Here is a 23,522-nt window from a genome sequence, read left to right on the forward strand (position 1 = left end):
TGGAGAGGACTTGCTTTCTTGTACGTCGTTCCCAGCAGCAGTGGTTTAGCAGACAAAGTTCATTGGTATGTGTTACCGACTGTTGAGCTGTGTGTATGTTTTCCAGATATAGCTGGCTGGAATTAGTTCAAATGTTTTGTTTGCTGATATACAAGAAAGGAATAAAGTTCCCTTGCTCTCTCCTCTACTAGAGCGGATTGTTGCAGTTCCTATGGAATAAAAAAGAAATGGAAAAATAGCTTTTAACACCTCTGTGTTGAACTCCTTAAAGGACAGTCATTTTTAGATGTTCTGCTCCTGCCTTCTTTTCATTTTGATTGTGATAAATAGGATTTTGTTTGTTCATGTGGGTTCTCTTTAGAAATTAAACTATCCCCTTCCTGCCTGGACATACATTTGAATGCATTTGAGCTATGGTTGAGTTACGGCTCAGGAAGTCCCTCTTGCTATCATCCGAGCTGCCATCACAGTGGGTGTACGTGCTCTTAGACTGTCCCTGTTGTGAAAGAAGCTGTCGTGGTTTAACCATGGAGGTCCCTCAGGTTGTGCGCAGGTGTCAGCTGGCATCTAGCCGTGCTGCATTCCAGAGCATACTTCAGTGATAGTTCTTAAATGCAAGGATGTTACATTTATGATCTAACATAAGATGAACAAATGAAATGGCGATACAATTGGAGACCACAGTTTTTAAGAGACTGAATGCAGTCTTTTTAAAAAAAAAAACAAAAAAACAAAAAACTTCCTGAAGAGATCTTTCTACCTTCTTAGTAGGTGTTAAAACATTAGATTCAATTTTCAGCTTCGTAAATGTGACAGTCTAATTCCCAAATTTGCTTTCTGTCACTCACGTATGAACAAAATGTGTTGTTGTTTTAGCTGTGCTTCAGACTAGATCATAATACTGTCGGTAAAAATGTATAATGGGATATTTGCTAATAGCATATACTGTAGCTCATGAATATTTGGCTTTTTCTTCTTTCCAGACGCTTTGTAGTTTTAAAGAGAATTTTCTCATTTTAGCCTGTCATTTATGATGCCAATTCATCCTTTAATATCTTCTAGCTTGCTACTTTAGAATTCCCTCCGAAGAAGCTCTTTGGAAACAAGGATGAACGAGTGATTGCAGAAAGACGGAGTCACTTAGAGGTAATGGCATCTTTCTCATAGCCTTCTGAAGTGTATTTAGGTGGAGTACTATCTGCTTGACCAACAGAAACCATTCCCGGACAGTCGTAGTTAAATAGCCTACTTGTAAGTATGAAGTTACTTGCTGCTTCATTTAACACAGGAGATGGCAGCAGTAGATTGCAAAGTAATGAAACATGCCTTTTAAAAAAATTAATCCTAGTCTGGAAAAAAGCGACTCTTCGGAGATGTTCACAGGAGGTACATTTATTTAGTAGGGAAAGGTTGCGGATGAGGTAAGTGTTCACTGTAGACAGATGGTCTCTGTGCAAGACGAGATTAAAAAAAACTTGCTGCTTTAAATGCGATTTGTTATCTGAAGATTTACTATTTTATCATGGTTACTATATCCAAATATCTCATGACAGAAGGAAAGCGATATTTAGGCATCTCTGAGCTTTATTTTGTAACCCAGCTTGGAGTGTTTTGTTTTTTTTTATTTTTTTTATTTGAATTAGTTTTAAAGCTTAATTTTATGGTGGACAGAGTTACTGAGTGAGGGTTTGGGGTTTTTGTTTGTTCTACAGCGCTGTGTGGATGGCACAGTTTTAACTCCTATCGCACTTTAGGTCTTTATATTTCCATGCTAATGCGCGTATTATTGCAGCCCAGGGGCAGCAGGTGGGGTTTGGGGAAAGAAGAATAGGCGGGAACAAAGACTAAACCATATACCCCACAACTATTTTGTAGCCACATGGGGATAACTTGATCATGCAAGTCATAAAGAATTACTTTCTTTGTAGGGCTGAAATAGCATTAAGTAGAGCTTTAGAGAAATTAATATAAAAGTAGATTGCTTCCAACTGGGATATTTTCTGGCATGTTTTGATTTTTTCTATGTACTTCACCTTTTCTTTGATCCAAAAACAAAACATCCTCCCACTGACTTTTGATGTGAGGCTGTCTTACATATAGCACAAAATGTAATCTGTTTTTTGTTTCATGTCCTCCATAGAGGGCATAAAGGCATGGCCGCATTCCCGTCTAGTACTCAGTTTGCATATTTTTGTACCAGTAAGAAATTTAATCCCTTAATCTTTCTGACCTTTCATTGATTTCCTAACCGACTTTATTGTAATGTTTCTGAATGTTAAAACTGCTGTGTAGAGTGATGCTTTGATCACAGTCATGTAGTATTTATGGCTCTCTATGTAGCCAGTTTTTAGCTTTACATTAAGTTGTATCTATTTTAGCGAAGTCATTTAGAATTGTATTACCTTTATGTTTTGCGAATACTATAATAAAAATATACGAACACTGTTTACATGAATATGTTTTGCCATATGCCAGGTAGTACACTGGGCCATACCATTCAGTAATCTTGGCAAATCAGTCAGCATTGGAGAAACTCAAGATCTCCAGTGGTCAAGAGAAAGTTGTATTAAGAGGACAAGGAGCCAAGTAAATATTACCATTCCTGCCATAAGGAATTTGATGCAATAAGCTTGTTGTCATTTCATGAAAATAGCAAAAATGCCTGATGTTTGGACCTCTGCTCCTGGTATTTTATTCTTTCTTTCGTTGTGCATTTTTGCAGTAGTTTGCTCTGGCTTTGCACTGAAGGTCAGTAGCCGGTGAGTTTCAGCGAACATAACTGCAGCCTCCTTGCAAAGCAGTGGAAGAAACCACCTAAGTAGTGATTGTTTCCCATGAAGTCTTCGAAGACTCAAAGCACATCTTGAATTATACTGGGAAACTATTTGGCAGACAGAGAATGTGTGATAGGGTACTATAGCACAGGCACCGATTCTATTTAAAATGCCGTCTGTTGCTTTCTCATCATTTTCAGTCCGGAATGAACTTTGAGCATGTTTCAGTAGACTAACCTGAAAGTAGTAATGGATGGATTGCCTCTATAAGGGACATGGTCTCTTGGCCTTTTGAACAGGACACATTTCTCATGTGGAAATTGGATCAGGTAAAGGGTGAGGAAGTCAGACCTTGATAATGAGCAGAAACATGGCTAGTATGCATTCAGTTGGCTTTCATACCCCATTCTGTGCCTTGATTTGCTGTAAACACTATGCAATGGTTTGCAAGCCTCGCAGGTGATGTTATTCTAGTAATTTTATATGGTATAAAAGCTTATTTGATTGTTTCCCATGGTTAGGCAAGAGCTAATGAGCTAATACAGCACTTTTAATAAAAGCAAAGCCCATCTTCTAGACCAAAAAAAAATAATTGTATGTTCTTACCTGAAGTCTGAGCTGACCTTATTGACTAAAAATACATGGCAGTCTGACAAATATCAGTCTAATAATAGTGAACAAATGTTCCATGTTGTAAGATCATTAGTAGAGCTGTCATCTCTGTGGTGGACGATAAAGAAATTAATCTCCTCTTCCAGTTTCTGTATTAGATCTTTGCATATCTTGAATGGGCTTTGTGTTGTTTTTCCCGGACTTTTTAGATTAACTTTGGAGTGGGATAGAACAGCTTTGACTAGTCCAGTGCATTCCTGAGCAGCATCCCCTGAGGAACAGCAGTTTCTTTTTCTAATCTACATTTTTTCCAAGCATGCACATAAATAAAATTTCAAGATGCAATGTGCACCTCTTTAAGGGATGAAACAACCAAGGCTGTCATTTCAGTCCAACAGCCCATCTAAAGTGTGTGCTGAATTGAGCAGTTGGTTACTGAAATGGTCTCGTAGGCTCTTCTCCTTATGTCAAGGCTAAATTGCAACTCACAGTCTGATCTGGGAAAATGAGGCGGTTAGACTGGGAGTTGTAGGAGCAAAACTACTCTTCAAAATTAGCTAAATGTACAGCAGAGAGCTACTTCCGTTGCACACATCTAAACAGCCATTGTAATTGCCTCTCTTTGGGTCTAGTCAGGGAAAATTTTCTTGTGCCTAATTATAAAATCATTTGCCCAAAATGTCCTTTGTGGGACCCATAGCAGTTTAGGAAGTTGGGTTTTTTTTTCCTACACTGCACCCCTTGGGTTCTAGCCACAAGAGGAGCAGAAGTCCTGAGAATAGCAGGAGGGCTTTTGTGGCACTGCTCAGTGCAGCTAGAATGGGGAAGAGTGTATTGGGTGCTGCTGGTGGGCTGTTGCTTTATTTATTTATTTATTTTATTTTTAAGATTGCCATGTAAATTACCTTGTTTCAGCTTTAGTTCAGAAGTGGGTGTATTACTCTATTGTAACAGGTATGACATTACTTTGAGTAAAAGACTCCCAGAGTACAAGGGTTGTGATTCAAAATCACAATAAACGCGAAGTTTAGGTAAAACATTAAGTTATTCGTTTATCCTTTCTATCCTAGCTGGTAAAAGTGCTTAATAACCAAAAGCTTGACAGTACGTTGTTGGTAAGAAAGCACCTTATGCATATTTTTTTGTGTGTGTGAGATGAACATGGAGAGAAAAAACTCTTTGATCTCTAGCGTGATACATATTTGCAATGTAAAAACTTTTGCTTTGGATCTTGTAGGTATAACATAAAGTCTTTTGACCAATATCTTATATTTCCATAGAGGTTTTGAAAAATAATAGGCAAGTTGGCACAGGGTTTTCACCTATATATCACAAGAGAAAGCACCTAACCTATGTTTAAAATCACCTATCCTAAGAGCCTTGTTGCAATCTATTAATTTAGTATTTCATCAGGGACCTGTTGCAGGGCAAAACTCTAAATTAATTGTTCCACAGTCTAAAGACTGTAATTTCACTTCAGAGCCAACCTTGCTTGATTAAATCCGCCTTAAATGAAACAGCCAAGAATTCTTTTGATTAAAGTTAATGAGTAGAAGTTAGTGTGTATCTATCCTTTCATGCAATTAGAAACCGGTAAATAAGGATATAGGATCCTTTTTTTTTCCCCTGATGAAATCAGATGTATACCTCCTTTTCTAGTTTATAAGCAAAAACTTTGTAAAGGAAGTACATGTCACAGGAGAGAGATAATTCAATGAAGGTATCTGTTTCCATTTTGTCTGCAGAGTATCTTTTATTACTGGGGGAGTTACTAGATCTGTGGATGACAGTAAAAAGTTTTCCTGAAATCCCCACTGCCCTGGACACTGCATTTTTGTATCATAATCATTCCCCTGCTTATTTTTTCTTCTTCTCTTGGGCTCATGCTTTGTAGTAGTAATGAAGGTCGGTATTAGCCCTGTTCAACCATTGTGCAGCCAGGAAAACTGCACAAGTAACTGTCTGAGCTGACATAACAGATGGGGTCATGTTTCCTGACTCCTTACTCAGAAGTCTTCTAGCCATGGGCTAGAAGACCTTCTTTTCTAGTCTTGCTTCCATCAGTGTACTCAGAAGAGCACGATTGTTAAGCTGACAAAATTCCAGCAGGCTGTTGCTTAAAGGCAAACAAAACAACCCCACAACTCAAACCTCAGCCTGTCTCCTCTGTTGTTTTGCACTCTTCATCCCCACAGCTGTTGTTTCCTCAGGTATGTTTGTCGACAGCAAGGGGCAAGAGGCAAAATCCCTGACTGGGGATGCACCAGCAGACAGCACAATGGTCGGTAGGAGGTGTTTTTCCTTGTGCTTCTCCTTGTGGAGCTCAGGGAAAGAAAGTAAGTCCACCTGTACCAGTAGGGTAAAGCAAATCCTCTTTGAGTTTTGAAGGAGCACATACATCTTCCTGGCATTGTCTCTGCCTTTTTTTAATACTTTGAATCTCTTTAAAAGATTGACATGCTCAATTTATTTAAAATTAATAATACAATTGTCCTTAACCTCGTAACTTTCTGGGGTCTGATGATGAGTTTATCAATGATAGGTGTTAATGCAAGAGGCAGAAATAAATCTTGTATGAACTGCATAATTCAATTATCCTCTCCAAGCTGTAGAACTGGCTGGTGAAAGCATCACAAGCACTGAACAGAAATATTGCTGTTTCCTCTGGTCAAAATTAAGCTTCCAAATTATGATTCTTTAACTTAAGAGGCCAAATGCTCTGTTTTGTTTTTAACGTGTTTTTAACCTTCCTTTGAAGGTGATAATTTCTAGGGTTTTCTGTACACAGCTCTGAAGCTAGCCTCTCCATCTTCTCCCTTTGAAGCGGGTTCTGCTATTTTTGCATGACTCCAAGAATCTAGTTCTTAAGGAAAACACACATCAAACATGAATTTGTTACTGTCATTGAAATGTATTACTTGTTTCAGAATTAACACCTCAGTGGCAACCAGAAAAAGAGAAATTTGAGAAAACATCTCAAAATACTTGTCCACAAATTTGGGCACACTGAGTATGTTCTAGCCACTTTAAGTCCTCATTTCTTGCGGTTTTCCATGGAGTCATGAGGGCAGAAGCATTTTAACGAAACTGTAGGTGATTTGTCATCTGAATATTCAGTATGAACTTCATGAGTACGTCCCACCAGCCTTTCTTTCACAGTCCGTGCCTTAGCTGAGACAACTGGCTTCATGCTAGTTCCAGGTGAATTGGAACTTCTATTGGAAAAATAAATAAATCCTGTCCGGTGAGGTCAGTAGGAGTTTCTGTTTCTGTGTGATTTTTCCTGTTGCTGACGCCAGTCACAAGGACCTTTCTAAGCTACTGTTTGTGTGTCAGTTCAAAGTGATTATTAAAAGGAAATTATTAGACTCCAGTATCAGCTTACAACAACATCCCTAATACCAAAGCTTTTTAAAAGAGCTTTAAAGCCAGCTGCTCACCAGCCTGGCTCTTGCAGATTGCATGTTTGCCTCTGACAGTGCAGTTGTAAATACTGGTCTTCGAAGCATCTCAATGAGACAGACTTCAGAAAGCATGCAGAATGTATTTGATAATCATTGAAAGATAAAAGGAAGCTTGTCCTTTTGTTATAGATATGGCTGCATACCATACAACTGCTATTGCAAAAGCAGACTGCTGCAAATGTCAGCGTTTGATAATCCTTGAGAAGGTTGTTTCGTAGCCGTAGTCTGAAGTACAGAATGCTACATCTTAGAGTGATGATTTTAATTTCCCAGCGGAGAAACAGGGGAATGTAAGAGGATGTAATAGGAGCACAAGAAGAAAGAGCATAGACCTGTCCACAAAGAGAAGAGCACAAGTGTGTGGGGAAGGGGACCAAATGGTGAATATCAGTTGGTATGAAATCCACGTCAAGGACAATTTACTGGATTAGGTATAGTCAGTTTGCACCAAGAGCCCTTCATAACCTCTAGTAACTGTTTAAAAGTATTTTTAAACAAAACTCTCTGCTTCTCAGCAGCAACACTGAAGTCTTGCCTTGCCTGCAGGTAGTAAAACTTTGCAGTTAACCATTCGAGAACGATTTCCCATGTTGGGTTCGTGGCCTTCAATGCGTCATCGGGACTGCTCAAGGCACCTGGCTCCTCTTCTTTGAAGTGGCAGCCCTCACAGAGCAGCTGTAGAAGCTTTCAGCAGTAAAGCATTTCATTTCATCTGGTTTTGGGTGTCACTGCTTCTTGTGCAAGGCTGTGTTGGCTTCAAAAAGTGAATAATGATTTCAGTTTTACTCATTGATTACGTTCTCTACATATAAATAAGTAGAGATTAGGACTTTGCATGTGTCAGCAGCTGATCCCATACCAATAAAAACTTACTTTGATTAAAAAACATAGAATCTGAGCCAGGATGACAACAAACGCAAAAGGCTAGTTTTATAATAGCAATAGAAGAGAAAAACGATAGTTTGGAAGAAGTGAAAGCTTGGGATTGTTCTCTAATTGCATTCAGTTCAAGCTCTGTTCAACAGGCTGCTAGACACAGAGGGACACGAAGCATAAGCAGCCCCTTGGTCTCATTTGCTCAAACTTGTCGGCTCATTCAAGATCAGGTCTGAAATCCTGTTTTGCAGAGTTTGCTAGAGGTAACTCTCATGTAGTGTACATATCCCCTTACAATAACTTTGGTATGTCTTTCTTTAGATGCATAACTTCAGGTCCCTACCTCAAAAACTGGATCTTTTATGGTAAAATGTTCATCTGTGTTTCAAATAAAGAATTAAATAGGATGTGTGCAACTCACAGGCTGTTTTTCTTTCCTTTTAGAGTATCAAAAAATAAGAAGGTATGTTGATGACAGAATCAGAGAATGGCTTGGGCTGGGAGGGACCTTAAACATCATCTAGCTCCAACCCCTCTGCCATAGGCAGGGACGCCACCCACATGATTTAGTTCAGGATATGTGACAGTATATAGCTTGAACTCTAGTTTAGCTCTGCATCACAATGTGTTTTACTGTTAGTTCTGAATAAATTTCCCAACATCCTGCTACAAATCACATTTTGTAGTGGTGCACCTTGATCGGTCTCCAGTAATGGCTCCCCACCTCCAGATGTGAGTAGATGAATAAAGGGAGTGCTCGACCAAGGACACTGGCTTGAACTCGGTGCTATCCCTTTTCGAAGCAAGCATATCAGTCATCCTCCAGCATCTGACTTCACCAAAGGAAGCAGAGGGTGATGCATGTCAAGTGCTTTGGTAGCTGTTTGCCAAGGCCACTCCAGCAGATGACACGCTGTCACTGCTGGCCCGGGGATGCGTGGTAAAATCAATTCCGTTGTTATTCTTTCTGAATAGATTTTGACAGGACTTGTTTTGACTTGCGCTCCGGAGAAAAGATTGTTTTCCTTCACTAGCCAGGCCGTTTACTTCCAAAAGAAGACTCAAGCTGATGGAGCACCTGTAAATCATAGTCCTTGCTGGCTTCCTTTTTTTTTTTTTTTTTTTCCAGCCTACAATTCAGTTTTCATTGGGGCTACTTAAAGCCCATGAATGTAAGCTTTTAGCATGCAGACATTGTAAGAAATATTAAGTCCTGTGGATTTTAAATGAATTTCAGGTAGAATAAGATTGTAATTTGGGATGTGGACTGACTTCAGCAGTTAATTCAATTGATGCAGCATAATAGTAATTCAACATAATGTGCTCATGCCATTAGACTTGCACAGAAAAATGCTCTAAATAGCTATAATGAATAGTTTGGATTTTGAAAACCTAGGAGAGCAATTTCACCTTGAATCATAACTGGCATCTCTCGGAATGCGTGTGCGTTACAAAAATTCAAAAAGGTGTATGCATTCAAGTAAATTCCAGTGCCACCGTGGGTAAAATTAAATTTTAGTGGCACTCTAACGCTTCTGGAGCTGTAGTGATAAAATCTGCTCTCACCTAGATGGCTAGAGAGGAAACTGTAACCCTGCTTCAAGGAGTCTGCAAAGTACTGTGCATAAAAACAGGGAGAATTTTCCAAGGGGCTAGTCCTGGGTGTTGTTTTTTTTTGTTTGTTTGTTTTTGTTTTGTTTTGTTTTGAATTGGAATTTAGGTATTGGAAAAGCTTGTTTCTTACCAGCTTCGTTCCAAAGCCATTTAGGTACCTCTAACCATGCCCAGAGGGTGGTGTGAGTAGTGTTGCTGCTTCACTCTCAGCTCTGGGTTAAGTCCACTGCCAGCACGGGTTGCTGCAGCAGTGGTGGCACTGCAGTGACTTACAGGAGCCAAGAACACAACTCTCCATAGTTCACTTTTGTAGCTCCAACAAAAGCGACGGCTAAACTCTTCGCTATCAAAGGAATATCCTATTTTTATAGATCCAGCACTTAGTCATGTTAATGTCTGGGAGCAGTAGAGGTAAATCCGTTCCACAACAAAAGAGCTACATTACATTTTTTGGTAGGAGCTTTCAGTCTTATCTCCTCCTATCTAGCTCCGTAACAAACAAGTTGGGTCTAACAAGTTAAGAGTTTACATATGCATATCACAGTCAAATTGGCAAGATATTTGCTAGCTTATTAAAACAAAGACCCAACTTGATTTGCCGTACTCATGCTCTCTGTGCTAAGAGAACCCCCTGAACGCTGCTTTCTTTGGAAGCATCTCCAGCTGAACCCTGCTGCCTGCTCTGCAGCAATGCTCTGCTCCCTGGGCAGCTGCTCGGCTGCTGCTTCTCCAGCAGCACTTGCTCCTGGGCTTTCAGGTTTTCTTTCTTCCATGGATAGGAGGACATTACAGTGGAGTCCCTCAGGGAGGCATCTGTAAGTTTAACAGGGGTGTGCTTCTGTTTTGGGGGCAAATTGGTGGTGGGTGGGGTGGAAGTTGTATGTGTAAGGGATGCAAATACAGGAGGGGTGATGCTGATTGGGAAGGTCTTTGTTTCTGCCTGACTACTCGGCATTATCCATAAACAGTCTTGCCTCTGATTAGGCCTAATCAAAGTGAACAGTAAGGGTTTGATTAAAACGAGTCAGTCCTTTATTCTTCGCTTGTATAATGTGAAGCCAGTTAATCCAGCCCTGAGCCTAATTAATGTTTGCCAGTCTGAAGCAGACAGCCCTCCCTCGAATAGTCTGACTAACAGTTGTGACTTGTCGTTTTTAAACGTTTGTGAATCTGTCTTCATTCCCCTGAAAAATCTCCTTGTGCTTGCACAAGCCATGTGAGACCAGAACAAGGTCTGTGGTACCTACGGGACAGATAAATTCTGGAGGCATTTGTTATCTCTGACTCCTCAAGGAAGCTCTGCAGAACTTTGGCAGTGTCTAGGACTGGAGTTTTTGTAAGGAGAACCCAGCCTCCAAGGCCTTTCTGCAAAAGATACTGGCCCAGGTGATCGTGTCATCATTTTAGAAGCTTTTGTTTCAAATATTTCACAGCAACAAGATCCTTTAGGCAGAAGGTTGTCTCCCAGGCGCTGAGGCTTTTCTCACTGTTATGAAATCACAGCTGCACATAAGGACCTGGGGGGTGCGAGGCAGATGAATGTGTCCGGGTACAGAGGTGACATCAGGTACTTCCTGCAGGGCCTGAAATATAACTTGAGATACAGGATATCATATGCTGTCCTGCTCACATATTCTACTCAGATCTGCGTTATGATATCTCACCGTATATGTCAAGCTGTTGGGAAAAGGAATTGAGGCCCCACATTTTCTCTTTTTAAATACAGCAACAGCAAAAAGCAAAAACAAAAAGCAAACCAAAAAAAAAATCACAGAGGACCAAAACGCTTGTGAGTAATTATATCTGGTGAGCGGAGAACTGAATGAATCTTGAATGGCTGGAGGTGAAGATGTTAATTGTAGTCTCCGTACGGTCCCCAATACTTCTATGCTGTTGTACTCCAAAGCAACGGCACCTTGTGTTTCATATTCTTGCTGTCTGCCAATTCTTTCCCTGCTCGCTCGTATTTAACAAATCCAGAAATGGATCTGAAACTACTTTTAGAGAGCAATCAGAGCATTTTGCTGGCAATTACTCGCACCTAATTAACCAGTTAGCCTCAGGACATCCCTAAGGGAAAGGGAGATCGTCTTAGTGGCAAACACAAGGCAGAAGCTGCGCTGTGATGACCTGAGCCATGTCCTGGAGGAACAGGCTGGGACTGCTGGCTGGACAAAATGCCTCGGGTTGGACAGTGTGAGTACCCCTCGCTGGATAATGTCGGCATATTTGGCATATGAGAGAACCTGGTCCCCTGGAACTCAGTTCCTACAGAAACTTCCAATAGTTTGGTTAATGGCTTTTCCTGCCCCAGATAATCCAGTCCTGTTGGTGTTTAAGATGTGCGTGTCCCAAGTGAGGCAGCGCTAGCCTAGCTTGCCATCCTTTTGCCAAGGGTTCCTTTGTTGTGCGCCCTCCCTGTGGTACAGCTGGGTGCAACCACAGCTGACCTCCCTTGGCAGCATGCTGATCCCTTCTAACTTCTGCCAGTAAGGAAAAAGGAAGAAAAAAAAAGCCATGGAAGAAGCAGATCTGATGAGAAGTTTGCATCCTATTTCTGTTGGGCAGACGTAAGATCCTTTCTCTTCAGATGCTGTGCATGGTATCACCGCAGACAGGGCCCTCTGCCAACCCCAAGTCACCACGAGACACCATCTCCTGTCAGGGCCGTTTAAGCCAGGCTTTTTTTCTTTGCTGGTAGGGATTGTTGTTTGTGATGAGAACTGGCGTTTCCCTAGCGCTTCGTATTTGAAAAACCACCCTGAAAGTCCTTTTTTCTCTCTTCCCATCAGGACACCAGTGGAACTGTCTAAAACAGAGAAAGCTGGTTAATTTAGGAAAGAGTCCCCAAACGCTCATTTTCCTTTGCATGTGTCCAACAATTCCCTCCTAGGAGACAAAGGCAGGAGGTAGGCTCTTATATCTAAGCAGTGACAAGGGGCTCCCTTTGCATGCTTTGTCCTCCGAGCAGATTTTTGGTTTTGTGGTGGCAGACTGGCAGCTAAGCACACTCCTGTCTTCTCGTTTGGGGCCAGATTCTTCCTCAGGAATATCAGGCTTTGGTGAATATTCCCTTTGAAATCGGTGGGACTAATTGTAGCGTAATACAGTTTTTCAGAGTCAGGGAATATGCTCCAATCTGTCTTTTTTTTTTTTTTTTTTTTGCAATCAGCTACCTATCCTATAGAAAACAGCTGTTGGTACCTGCATATGCTCTGCTCTATGAATAATTCAAATCAAGATTTGATTTAAAGCTTGCAGCACTTAACACTAGTCAACAGAATAATTACGTGATTGGTGCCAAGAGAAACTAGCATCTCTATTAAAGGGAGAGAGGAGCTGATGCTCAAAGGTAGATGAGCAAGTTAATTATTCCCGCCTCTGCCACTGACGACCTTCTGTGACCTTGTGGCAAAGATTTTCACCATCAGATTGATGTGTAGGTGTTGAAGGAAGGTTGGGGAGAAGAGGCTATTGTTTCAAAAATCCCCGAAGCCTTGCGAGGCTTACCTTGATTCCAGTTTGTGGTGCTTTTAGGCCTGTCAAATATTAGTGGTATTTATTATGCTAATTGTGAAGTGTTACATTTAAAGAATTTAAGACACTGTTTTTCTGGGGGAAATTGCTAGAAACTGCAATAGGGGAAGGAGGTCAAATTTTTTTTCACTTTCTGGAAGTACCAGAGTTGATGACTTTTTAAACAAGCCAAAGTTTAATGAAAAATCCAATTCTTCCTAAGCTCTGCTATTGGTCTCGGAGGCTGTCGCTGTTTGTAATGGATTATGAGAACAATGTCATTGAACTGAATTCCCCTTCAAAATGCCACAGTTGAAAGGATGATAAGAACGTTTTCACATTCAAGAAAGCTTTTTGATTATAACTACTTTAATAACTTTAAATTAAGTTATAGATTTATATTAAAATGTATAAAATTATGAGGTCCCCACATTATGAAGTAGTGCAAAAATCATTAGAATGACTTTGCTGTGCTGATGGATCAAGTCTGATCACTGGCCTTCTGCTTAAGAAGTAAACCTTATTAAAGTAATAATTTTTAATAAGCTTTCAAAATGGTTACCGTTTTGCCATTTGCATAATGAAACTGGAGGGAAAGCTACTCAAATCCGTAGGTGGGCCTCGCACCGTTCTCCAGTCTTGCTTCGTTTCCAAACACTCAGAATCCAAGTTGAAAATTTGCAGGTATGACTTTCATAAATTTTAAGTTAAAGGTCATTAAGGATATAATGCATGCCAAGAGAGGAAAAGCACTGCTTTTCCTATTTTGCAGTTTTTTTTTTTCACCTGGCTTTTTGTCTCTAAAAGTTTGGTACATGCCAAAAGTATTTTCATTCTCTTAACTGCTGTTCCTGGATGTGTGCTTACATTGAGGAACCAACACGAGCTAAGTTACCCATTTTCCATTCCTGTTACAATGCCAGGGTCCTGTGCCCTCACACTGAGACATTTACAAATTTGTAATTAGGATATTTTCCAGCAAACCAACAGCATAGCAGGTTGAACGCTATTAGTGAAATTAAACTCCTAAGTGCATTTTGAAGAATACTGATTACCAGGCTAAATAATCCAGAACAAATGACTAGTTCTGAAAGGCTAACAAACAAAACAAGTAAGACAAGACTTTGGGAATTTTTGTAGCATTTACGTAGGTTTTTCTTTCTAAGTTAGTTATGCATAACTTGCAAAAGGAGGGTTGCTATAACGTGGTGCTTTGCATTTCTGGGGTGATGCTGTTTGGATGCTGTTGGTGAAGTGAAGGTAGGATGTCACAGCATTAATTTATATAAAATTTGTACATGTTTCTCTGCTGGCACTCTGAGCTTGCCAGCATCAAAGACTTTTTTTTTTTTCTTTTAAAGGGAACACATCAAAAGATACCAGAGTGCATCCCACCTAGTTTTAACTCAGCACAAACAACAGCGTTGTTCTGTAAATAGAGAAAAATCGTATCTGCTGCTGGAAATGGATTTAATATAAAAGCTTTGAAAACAGCTCTCCCCCTGTCCATTGTGTCCCAGCAGAGGAGACCATTTCATCTAGCCTTGCTGCAGCTTCCAGCGGCTTCCTGGGTTGCAGCAAAGTCCGTGCCAAGGTCCTCCTGGATCCCTGGGAAAGTTTTCTCTCTGTCATCGCCAGTGTTTGGTGTTGACGTGCCTGTCCCTCTCTCTGATTGCTGTGACCCTCATCCTCTGCCTATCCTGTCTGAACTAGGGATGCTTATTTCCACACACCAGTAAGGAAGGCTCTTCCTTTTCTCCTGACACACTCTTTGACTTTGTCCACACTGCAGCACGCAGGGCAGAGCAACCTTCCCCCTTCCTGCCTAGCCGCAGCCCTGTAACAGAGGCATACACACCAGTAATTGTGAGAACAAACGCTTCTGCCATCAATCACTGTTTTCCATTTATGGGACTTAACTCCTAGCCAACGTATCTGGACAGAGCAGCCTCAATTTTACCGAAGCAACAGCTTCTTCGTGTCAAGGGCGCACCGGCTCTGCGCTGTGCTAACACATCAGCATTGCAAACAAGGGCGAATGCAGATATGGGATTTAAAAGAGGGCTAATTTGTTCGGAAATGGTTGTTGAAGAGCACATAATGCAAAGCCATATGGCTGAGAACCTTCCTACAAAATGAATTCTATCATAATCCGGTAGGGTCTGCTTGTTGCCATTTTCCCAAGTATCTTCTTCACGTTCAAAGAATCTGATATTCAGTGAGCAACTCTTGCATACAGATCCAGGAAAATAAGGATACCTGCTGTTCCTAGTGTTTCCCTGTCAGATAAGTACACGCTTACAGCAGAGGGATTTTTCTTTTCCTTTTTTTTTTTTTTTTTTTTGTTCATTGCCATTAGAGCTATCATGCCAAAACAATGAATAATGGCTCTACAGCAAAGGCATGACAGTCAATTATCTGGCCATACATACCAAGGTGAATGCAATAGGTCTTATAATGTCTCCGGTGAGGAATTTTGGTACCTTTGAGCCTTCAGTAGCCATAAACTGAAATTACTGCAGTAACTTTTCAGCACAGTGCTAAAACTCTAACAGTATGCTTTGTTTTACATTTGATTTTCCACCATATTCATCCTTCAGGCATTACTGGATTGGGACTTTTTTAAAGGGCCCTACTTTGCGAACTAATTATGACAAATGTCGATATGACATCTGTTGCTCACTTTAAATTACCTCTTAGTCTGCTGGAATTCATCTTGAAGGCATTTTTGTAATGAATTTTGTTCACGAGCATTAATACAACCTGTGGGAGATCTGAATAAAGAAGAAAATCTACCAATCCTGCCAAGAGAATAGCTTATGTGCCAGCTGCTATTTTTTGTTGTTGTTATCCCGCTTTCTGTGATATTAATACAGCTGGTTTCCAAGGTACTTTAAATAGATAACAGGTTGTTATATTATGGAGAAATTCTCCTTGAGAAGAAAGTGAATAATTAGGACTGCTTCCTGAACGAACCTCTTTCATGACCCAGAAGTTGCTGCATTCAGTGACTAAACCTGGTGTTTTTCATAGGATATCCGTGTCGTTCTGTCTTATAGATGTACTTCCCGCTGCATCCAGGATTAGTGAATAATTTCTCAGGCTATCTTTTTCTGTGGTCAGTCTGTAGCAGAGGAAAGGAGTTCATTATCCCTGTGTTCTAGATGAGATTTCCTATGCAGCTATTTGGGTGACATTCGGTAATCTATTTTTTTTAGTACCTATCTGATCAACATTTTACCTACTGTGTTTTAGTTCAAAGTTATAAATGTGGCTTATTAAACTATGTTAAATGATACTAATAATTCAACCCATATGTGAAGGAAACCCCATCAGGTTTGTGAAAGCTAACTTTGTGTTAATGTACATCTGTCACGATTTCTGTAGATATAAATGGATGCGAGTCGCGCAGTGGTTGGTGAATATTAACTTCTGGGAAGGGGAATGCTTCTTAGGTGTCAGACTGCTTAAAAAAAAAAATAATATTTAGAGGGCAACTCAGTGAAAAGATGCTGTTAGGTTCTGAAATGTTATGGAAGTCATACAATATTTGTGCAGATGGCCTTGGTCAAAACAAATCCTTTTCAATGCAGGGTTCATAAAGGCTTGATGAGGGAACAATTTCTGAAGTCCTTTTGTGTCCATATGTAGTGAAATTCCTGCAGAATAGATTTGAGGCTTGCACCTGCTGCAGTGTTTGGTAATGCTAGACAGCAGTATTAGCAGGTCATGATTAGCAGAAGCATCACACGAGCACAGAATAAAACAGTTAGCGTGCTTGGCAGGGAAAGCAAGTGGGAAATAGTTTTTTTTTCTGCTTTTCCTGATCTTAACGTGGACATGTCAGGAGACATTTTTAATGGATGGATTTCAATGCTGGTGGTAATTAAAAGGGCTTTTCATAGTCCATGGAGATACTGTTTTAGTCTATTTTTTTGTTTGTTTGTTTGTTTTGTACTGCTGTTCATTTAATTCTTTGAAGTGGTTGTAATCATGACATTTTGCATTTTGTTCCACAGAAATACCTCAGGAGCTTTTTTGCTGCAATGCTGAAATCTCCATCATCTCCACTGCACATTGATAAAGTGGGGTCAACTCTGTCCAAACACACCATCTGTGAATTCTCACCCTTCTTCAGGAAAGGAGTTTTTGACTATAGCAGCCATGGGACCAGCTAACTTGCCAGGACCCTTGTGCCAGAGGAGCACAGACAGTGGTGCCTTCACTCGTGGTACGAGCAGAATGAGGGGGAAGAAAAAAGGGTATCTTCTTTCATGCCCGGGAAGTTGCATCAAACCAACTCCTGCTAAAGACAGCTACGTACGCCCTGACGCTAGCTTTTGTCCTCTGCCACTTCGCATTAATATGAGAAGTGCCTGCATTTTCCTGGCATGGGGTATGCAGACGTTGATGAGTGAGTTGCTCTGTTAATACCATATGAAAGTTCTGACTCACGTGCTGGGTTTGGATCCACTCCTCAGTGGGAACGCTTCCCTCTCTTCTGCTCAGACAATTTGTTATGGTCATGTGAGATCATCTCATGTTGCCTGTGCCGGTGTGTCATACTGACAGGGTTTTTGAGCAGCCTTTCAGTTTCTGTCCAAGTTGCTCCTTAAAGAACATTGCCTCCTTTGATTCCCTATAGCATACTGTCGCATTTAAGGTAATGCTCATACTCTGCTGTTGTTTCCTTTTTTTCCCCAGGACACATGTTATAAGTATTTGACTGTACAATTGTATAGTTTTTCTCTGAAGAATTTAAGGGCCTGAGTGACTTGAATGTTTACAAAATATATAAAGCAGAAAGAATATAATTTAAAACCCGTAGAAGTCTTCCACACTTGGTTATTATGAAGCAGAATAAATCACTTGCCACTAATTAAGAAGTAAAGGAAGCAATAGTTAACCGAAGAATGCGGTCAGCATCTTTTCACGTTTTCTAATTACCTGGACCGTAAGTGGATACTGTGCAGTGTACAGAGCGCAAAGCTATGCATAAAGCTAATGCAAAGCGCTATATTTCTGTTTTTGAAAAACAGCTTCTTCACAAGAGCATAACACTGTAAGACCTCAATTTTATTTGCATCAGTTAAAATTTACAGGATTTTACTAACAGTACTTTAAAATTACTCAGGATTTATTCAGACTTGCACATGTATATACAGGTAGAACTCATTTTATATTGCTGCGGATCCAAAAATATGTATACACTGTGACTGGAATTGGGTACATGTACATGTTAATGTATAATTGGTTGTATAAAAAGCAGAATAAAGCGGCTTTCGGTTATTAAAACGCATAATGGAAGGTAAGTTTTGTGTGCCATTTCTTAGGAGTATGAAGCATTATTTGGGAGTTGCCATCACTGACCACCAGTAGGTCTTGGTAATCAAACTATTTCATATTGTAGAAAATGGTTATTAAAACCTGAAGCAACAACACTGGTAATTTTTTATTTCATGACCTAAATTATAAGAACAATAATGCTTTACATTTAATAAAATGAATAAAGACAATTGGATTCCATTACTAAAGCTAGCCTGCTATGATAAGTGTTTCTAATTAAAAAAAAAAAAAAAAAAGGATTAGAATGGATCATTAAAATTTTGAGAGCATTATAATTATTTTGATTTGTTTCACTGAAAACAGCTAAAATTAAGGTAAAATTTCAAAACCACTAAAAACCTATTGTCAGTGGGGATACCAGGGTAGACTTAAATGTCTTTGTGTATATGTGACTATCTGAATACCTTTTAAATATGTGTCTCTTGGGACTTGGGCATTGTAATAATTTGAATTGGGAGGCAGGTTCTTAGGTGACTCATTCCAATCAAATCTGTTGATTCCCAGACTGTTTTTGCATCCTGTATCCCAGCTGTTCCCAGTCTTCCTCAAGCACTTCCATGTGGGAGTGCTAACTTCACCAGCGCATCTTCAACAACAGGGACCCGACCCCCACCTCACTGTCCTCACCGTGCCCTGTGCTTGTATTGCACCCCTCCTTTTTCTTCCAGCACCTTTCTGTGCACGTATCATCCCCCTGACCAGGAGGCCACATCCTCATTTCCAGTTTGTAGCTCCCTTCCTTCTTTCAGCCCGCCGTTTGGCTTTGCTCACACTTCCCAAATCAGAAAGTTGAGGTTGGGCGCTTGCTGCCTGTTCCTGTGGTAAGCTGGGTAACTGGAGTTTGGTGTTGCTGCAGGCATTAATGGGAGCTTGGTATTTTCACTGTATTAACTCTGATGGCCCATGTCAGTGCTTCACAGAGACAGAAATTGGGCATGATACTGCTGGGTTTTGTAGCAGCGTGGGAACTTTGACCCTAAATCTCACTGCAAAACCAGAAAGCCTTTTCTGTCTCTCCTGGCCTGGCCTGCTCCTCCTCCTCCTGCCTCATTGCACTGTGATACCATAAAGAATTAATTCTGAAGAGTTTTAAAAATTGAATTTTACATAACTGTCTGTGGAGCATTATTTCCTGTGTGCTGCTTCTGTGATAGATCCTGGCAGGGCAAAAAATGGCAGGCTGCTTCATCTGCTGTGCAAAACCAGTTTCTGCAGATTTTCTACCTGAAAAGCCATCAGTAGTGCCAAGTGCTTTCCTGCGGCAGCCAGTGCAGTGCCTGACAAGGGAAACTGCCATGCCACACAGCAAACACTGCTCTGTGAGAAGGGCTGAGCACGCAGGGCTCCCAGAGGTAAGTCACGTGCCTCGTGTCAGCTTGGATTTGGAGAACCTGCTAAAGAAAAACACAACTGGACTGAGAGGTAAGTCGAGTGAAAAGTTGAATATTCGTATTTTTCACAGGAGTTCAAAAGACGACTTGTGCTCGGTTCCTGTCTACAGGACAGATTAATTCAGGGAGGACCAGATGCTCTGGTGGTATAAATCTGCCAATAAGGTGGCTAATTTATGTTGGCTAGTTTATCTGGCCTGCAGCGTTAAATGTGTACATTGCAAATAACAAAGTAAAGGCCGATTAATCACTCCATTTAAAATGTCACCAAGTTAAAAGCTAGAGAAATGCGAGTGTAAGCACGCAATTAGGACTGCAGCCTCAGGCTACCAGCTTTTCCCACCTTCTTATATATTCTTCAGCATGACCCAGAGTTTAATAAATGATTGCAAGGTACGGCTAGGCTATGAGGCATCTTTTAATGGTATTATCACTAAGAATATGATGGTTTATAACCTACAGTCTTTAAGCCAGGCTGTGTCTCTTCATAAGTTTTCAACAGAAGCTGAGAAGTATGCTGAAATTACCGGCTACGTACAAGATGTCCTACCTGCATTCCTCAGGCTATAAAATTGTCCATTAATTCTGCTTTCAAAATATTGTCACTTTCAGAAATGAAAGTTACTTTTGTGGAAGAGTCATCTCCAGGGCCAGTACAGGTTTTTCAGAGTGCCTCTGTAATTGTGCCTGTGGGCTCTACATCAGCAAAGTCCTAAAGCAAAAGCTTAACTTCTGGTTTAGGACTGTTTATATATAAAGCCAAGTGTTTATTTGTGCTTTACTGACCTGAGGCCATTGTTCCTGCCTTTGTAACTGAAGTTGTGCCTTCGTTTGAGTCATCGGACCTCTTGTCTCATAACCTTGATGACCCTGCAACAATTTTTCATCGATAGGGATGCACAAAAAAAAGGCCAAAAGACACAGTGGAGTTGGTGCTGAACTATTTTTCTGCATGACAACTTGGTCAGGATTCCAAAAAACTCTAGGCAAAGCCACATCGTTGGTCCCGATCCCTCACTCCTTTTAACTGGAAGTGCTTTTCCTCTGAATATGCTGCTGCTTGTAGGAAAGAGGTGTTAGAGCAGCCCCCGAAGCCCTGCTGCTACACAGCTCCTGGCAGTCCCCTGGCTCCAGGACAGCCCGCAGGGTAAGTTCAAAAGCTGATACCCAGCTGCTGTTGCCTGAGATGGTGCACTGTCCTGATCCACGTGAAGATCTTTGCAATTGCCCTAAAAATGTGAAGAAAAAAAAAAAAAACGAAAAAGCCTCGGTAGAACTTGGTTGATTACTTCAAGTTTTTTGTGGTTGTTGCAGATAAAACGAGAAACTGCACTAAGTAAAAATGATAATAAAAACAAAAAAGAAAAAAAAAATAAACCTATGTAGGACACTGTGAATGTGTTGCTGCAGACATTCAGACACAATCTTTCCAGTTTAATCAATGAGTCTTTAAAAACTATTGCAGAATTTCCCATTTATTGTCCATGTGAACCATCCTGTATGAGAATGAGCAATATGTTGTACTGGACTGTGATAAAGCTTGCAATTTTCTAGTCTGCCAGCTCGCTGCTTTATCTTTTCACTGAAGCTCCAAAATCCTAAGAAATGAATTATTTTAACTTAGCAAGATTCTTATGTTCAGCCCCAGGTTTGTTTTTTCTCTATTTCCTTAGAGCCTGGGGGGGGGGGGGAGGAATAAAGAAAAACATAACTTTGGATAAGTTGAAGAGCAAAAATGTTTTGACTTCCATCCTCTTCATGGGAAATAGAAGGTGTTCTTTCACAGGGAGGTCTTCATGAGCAGCTGTCATCTGTGGAGTTGCAACAGGCCTTAAGGTCTGGTTAAAGGGTTGAAGTACTCATGTTTTCTTGGCAGACCTGTGAAGTGTATTTTTGACATACTAGGTCTTTTTTTTTAATATATAATTTCAAGAGATTGGTTGCAGAGTAGAATGCTGTAATAAACACACTTCTTTTCAGAACGGTGACAACTAAATGACTTGGTTGCAGGACTCGAAGGGATGCTAGGTACATTTGCTGACAATACTAAATAGGGAGGAGCTGTTGACTCCCTCAAGGGTGGAGGGAGATTTTTAAAAATTGGGAGTGGGGGAGGAACCTTGTGAAGTGATGGTATTAATGTTTGATAAAATGGAAGCAAGATTTTGGAATAGTGCATTTAACCTCATGTCTCTGCTGCATAAAAAGCCTTACCAGCAAAAAAAAAAAAAAAATGCAGGCAGCACGGAAGTCCTAGTCTTTATTTCCATTTTCTTCTTTATAATTTCATTTGAACCGCTGATGTTTTTCTCCATTGCCATGCTGACAGCGGAAGTATCAGCTCCTCATAGCACAGCTTGCATGCTCACAGTGTTCCAGCAGCATTTTTGTTGTTGTTTTTAAGAAATTGGTCTGTTTCTTGAGTTTTCCAAGCTCTACAGACTTTTTCAAAGTCCCTGGCAGTTTCTTTTGATAGCTTCTTCTATCTTCACATAACAATTTTGTCTGAATGGCTTGTTCTCATTCTTTGTAAATTTTCGATTATTTCCTTTCTGTTTTCCTGCTTTACAGACAGTTTAGAAGAATGTGTTGGGAAGATTTGAAGAAAAAGAAAAGCCTTTTTTTTCTTTTTCCTTTTTTTTTTTAAAGAGGTAGTTGTCTCATCTTCTGATCTAACAAAGTGGAACACGAGTTCTTTGATCTTTCTACACGTTTGAACTTCTGAGCCTTCAAAGGTCTCTCATTCTACAGCTTTGGGGGCATTACTGTACTTTTTTATGATCGTTCCTATATGTTTTTCCATTGTAATTAACATTTGACATGAGCCGTTCTTCAAACAACGTGTTTGAGGAGAGGAAACTTTCTGCCTATTGATACCTCCTTGTTTAGGTCAGGAGTTTATAACTGGACTCTGCCTTTTGTCACCATCACTGCCAAACAATGTATTTCCTCTACATGACCCTGTTTTAATGTTGCCTTGAGACAGGAGTTGCCTCTGTGGTAATCTGTTTTTCCTTAAGATGGAACGGAGCTCACCGACTGAGGCAAGGTTTTAGGCAAAAAAAACAATGTTCTTGCTTTTTTGGTATTGTGAATCCCATCTGAAATCAGGATCTCAAAAATGAGCTCTCAGTGTGTTTTCAGGACCTCTGCATCACAGTTGTCTCTTACTCCCTAACGTGGATAGTTAGATGATGCATGGGTTGGAAATTACTCCTTTTCATGGTGAAAATGAGCCTGCTGTTAATGAGAGCTTCAAGAAGCGGTCTCTGGAACTGAAACCATCCAAGTGTCATATCACCTGTTGTTCCCACTGAGTTCAGCTGGTAATTTACGGTTGCAAAAGCAAGCCGTGGCCCATTTCTGTACCTAACTCTCTCTATTTCTCCTAATTTTTGTATCTGAGCAACACGAGAAGAGTGTTGGACAGTGCAGAGGTAATGCCACTCTGAATGTAAAGGCATAAGACCATGCAAGGGATTAGATACCTATCTCACGTTGTCCAGTAACCTGATCTGTCCAGTGATTTTCCATTTTTGAGCTCAGAAGTGTTCCTCAGTGCAGTGTGGATGAAGCAAACAGCCAGTTCGGAGAAGCAAGCACTTCCAGGAGGCACAGCAGACGCGCTCTGTGCTCCAGCGCGACAAGGTTGTTTGGCTGCATGTGAAATCAGACTCTGGGATGGGCTTCCAAGCTGCCCGAGCATATCCAGTCTGGCACCTGCTACCATAAGCAGGTGCTCTGGTTTATGTGTCCAGATGAAGCTACCTCTTAACATCTTAATTACGTTCCAGGCTTTGACTTTATGTGTCGTGTGAGTAGCACTGGGTGTCGTTAGGAAAAGCAATGGAGAATTTAGGTATGCAAAAAAACATTGCAAGAAAATTAAAAACGAAACAACCACAAAACCTATGTGCTTGTTCTAGGCA

General features: G+C 40.6%; 1 protein-coding gene across 3 annotated transcripts in view; it reads left to right on the top strand.

Annotated features, from left to right (window-relative positions):
• The window catches only part of KIF16B (kinesin family member 16B), a 138,703-nt gene extending 120,535 nt beyond the window's left edge, over positions 1-18,168 (top strand). For 2 of the 3 annotated variants that reach the window (XM_072035270.1, XM_038176652.2), the window contains 2 exons: positions 1,063-1,146; positions 16,876-18,168. In XM_072035270.1, coding sequence (XP_071891371.1) covers positions 1,063-1,146; positions 16,876-17,034 — 243 coding nt within the window. In that variant the 3' untranslated portion in view covers positions 17,035-18,168. The remainder of the gene's footprint in view (positions 1-1,062; positions 1,147-16,875) is intronic. The other variant, XM_072035271.1, reaches the window with a different exon arrangement.
• Positions 18,169-23,522: the final 5,354 nt, after the last annotated feature.

This window comes from Anas platyrhynchos, chromosome 3 (genome assembly GCF_047663525.1).
Source record: "Anas platyrhynchos isolate ZD024472 breed Pekin duck chromosome 3, IASCAAS_PekinDuck_T2T, whole genome shotgun sequence".
In the NCBI taxonomy this organism is placed as follows: Eukaryota; Metazoa; Chordata; class Aves; order Anseriformes; family Anatidae; genus Anas; species Anas platyrhynchos.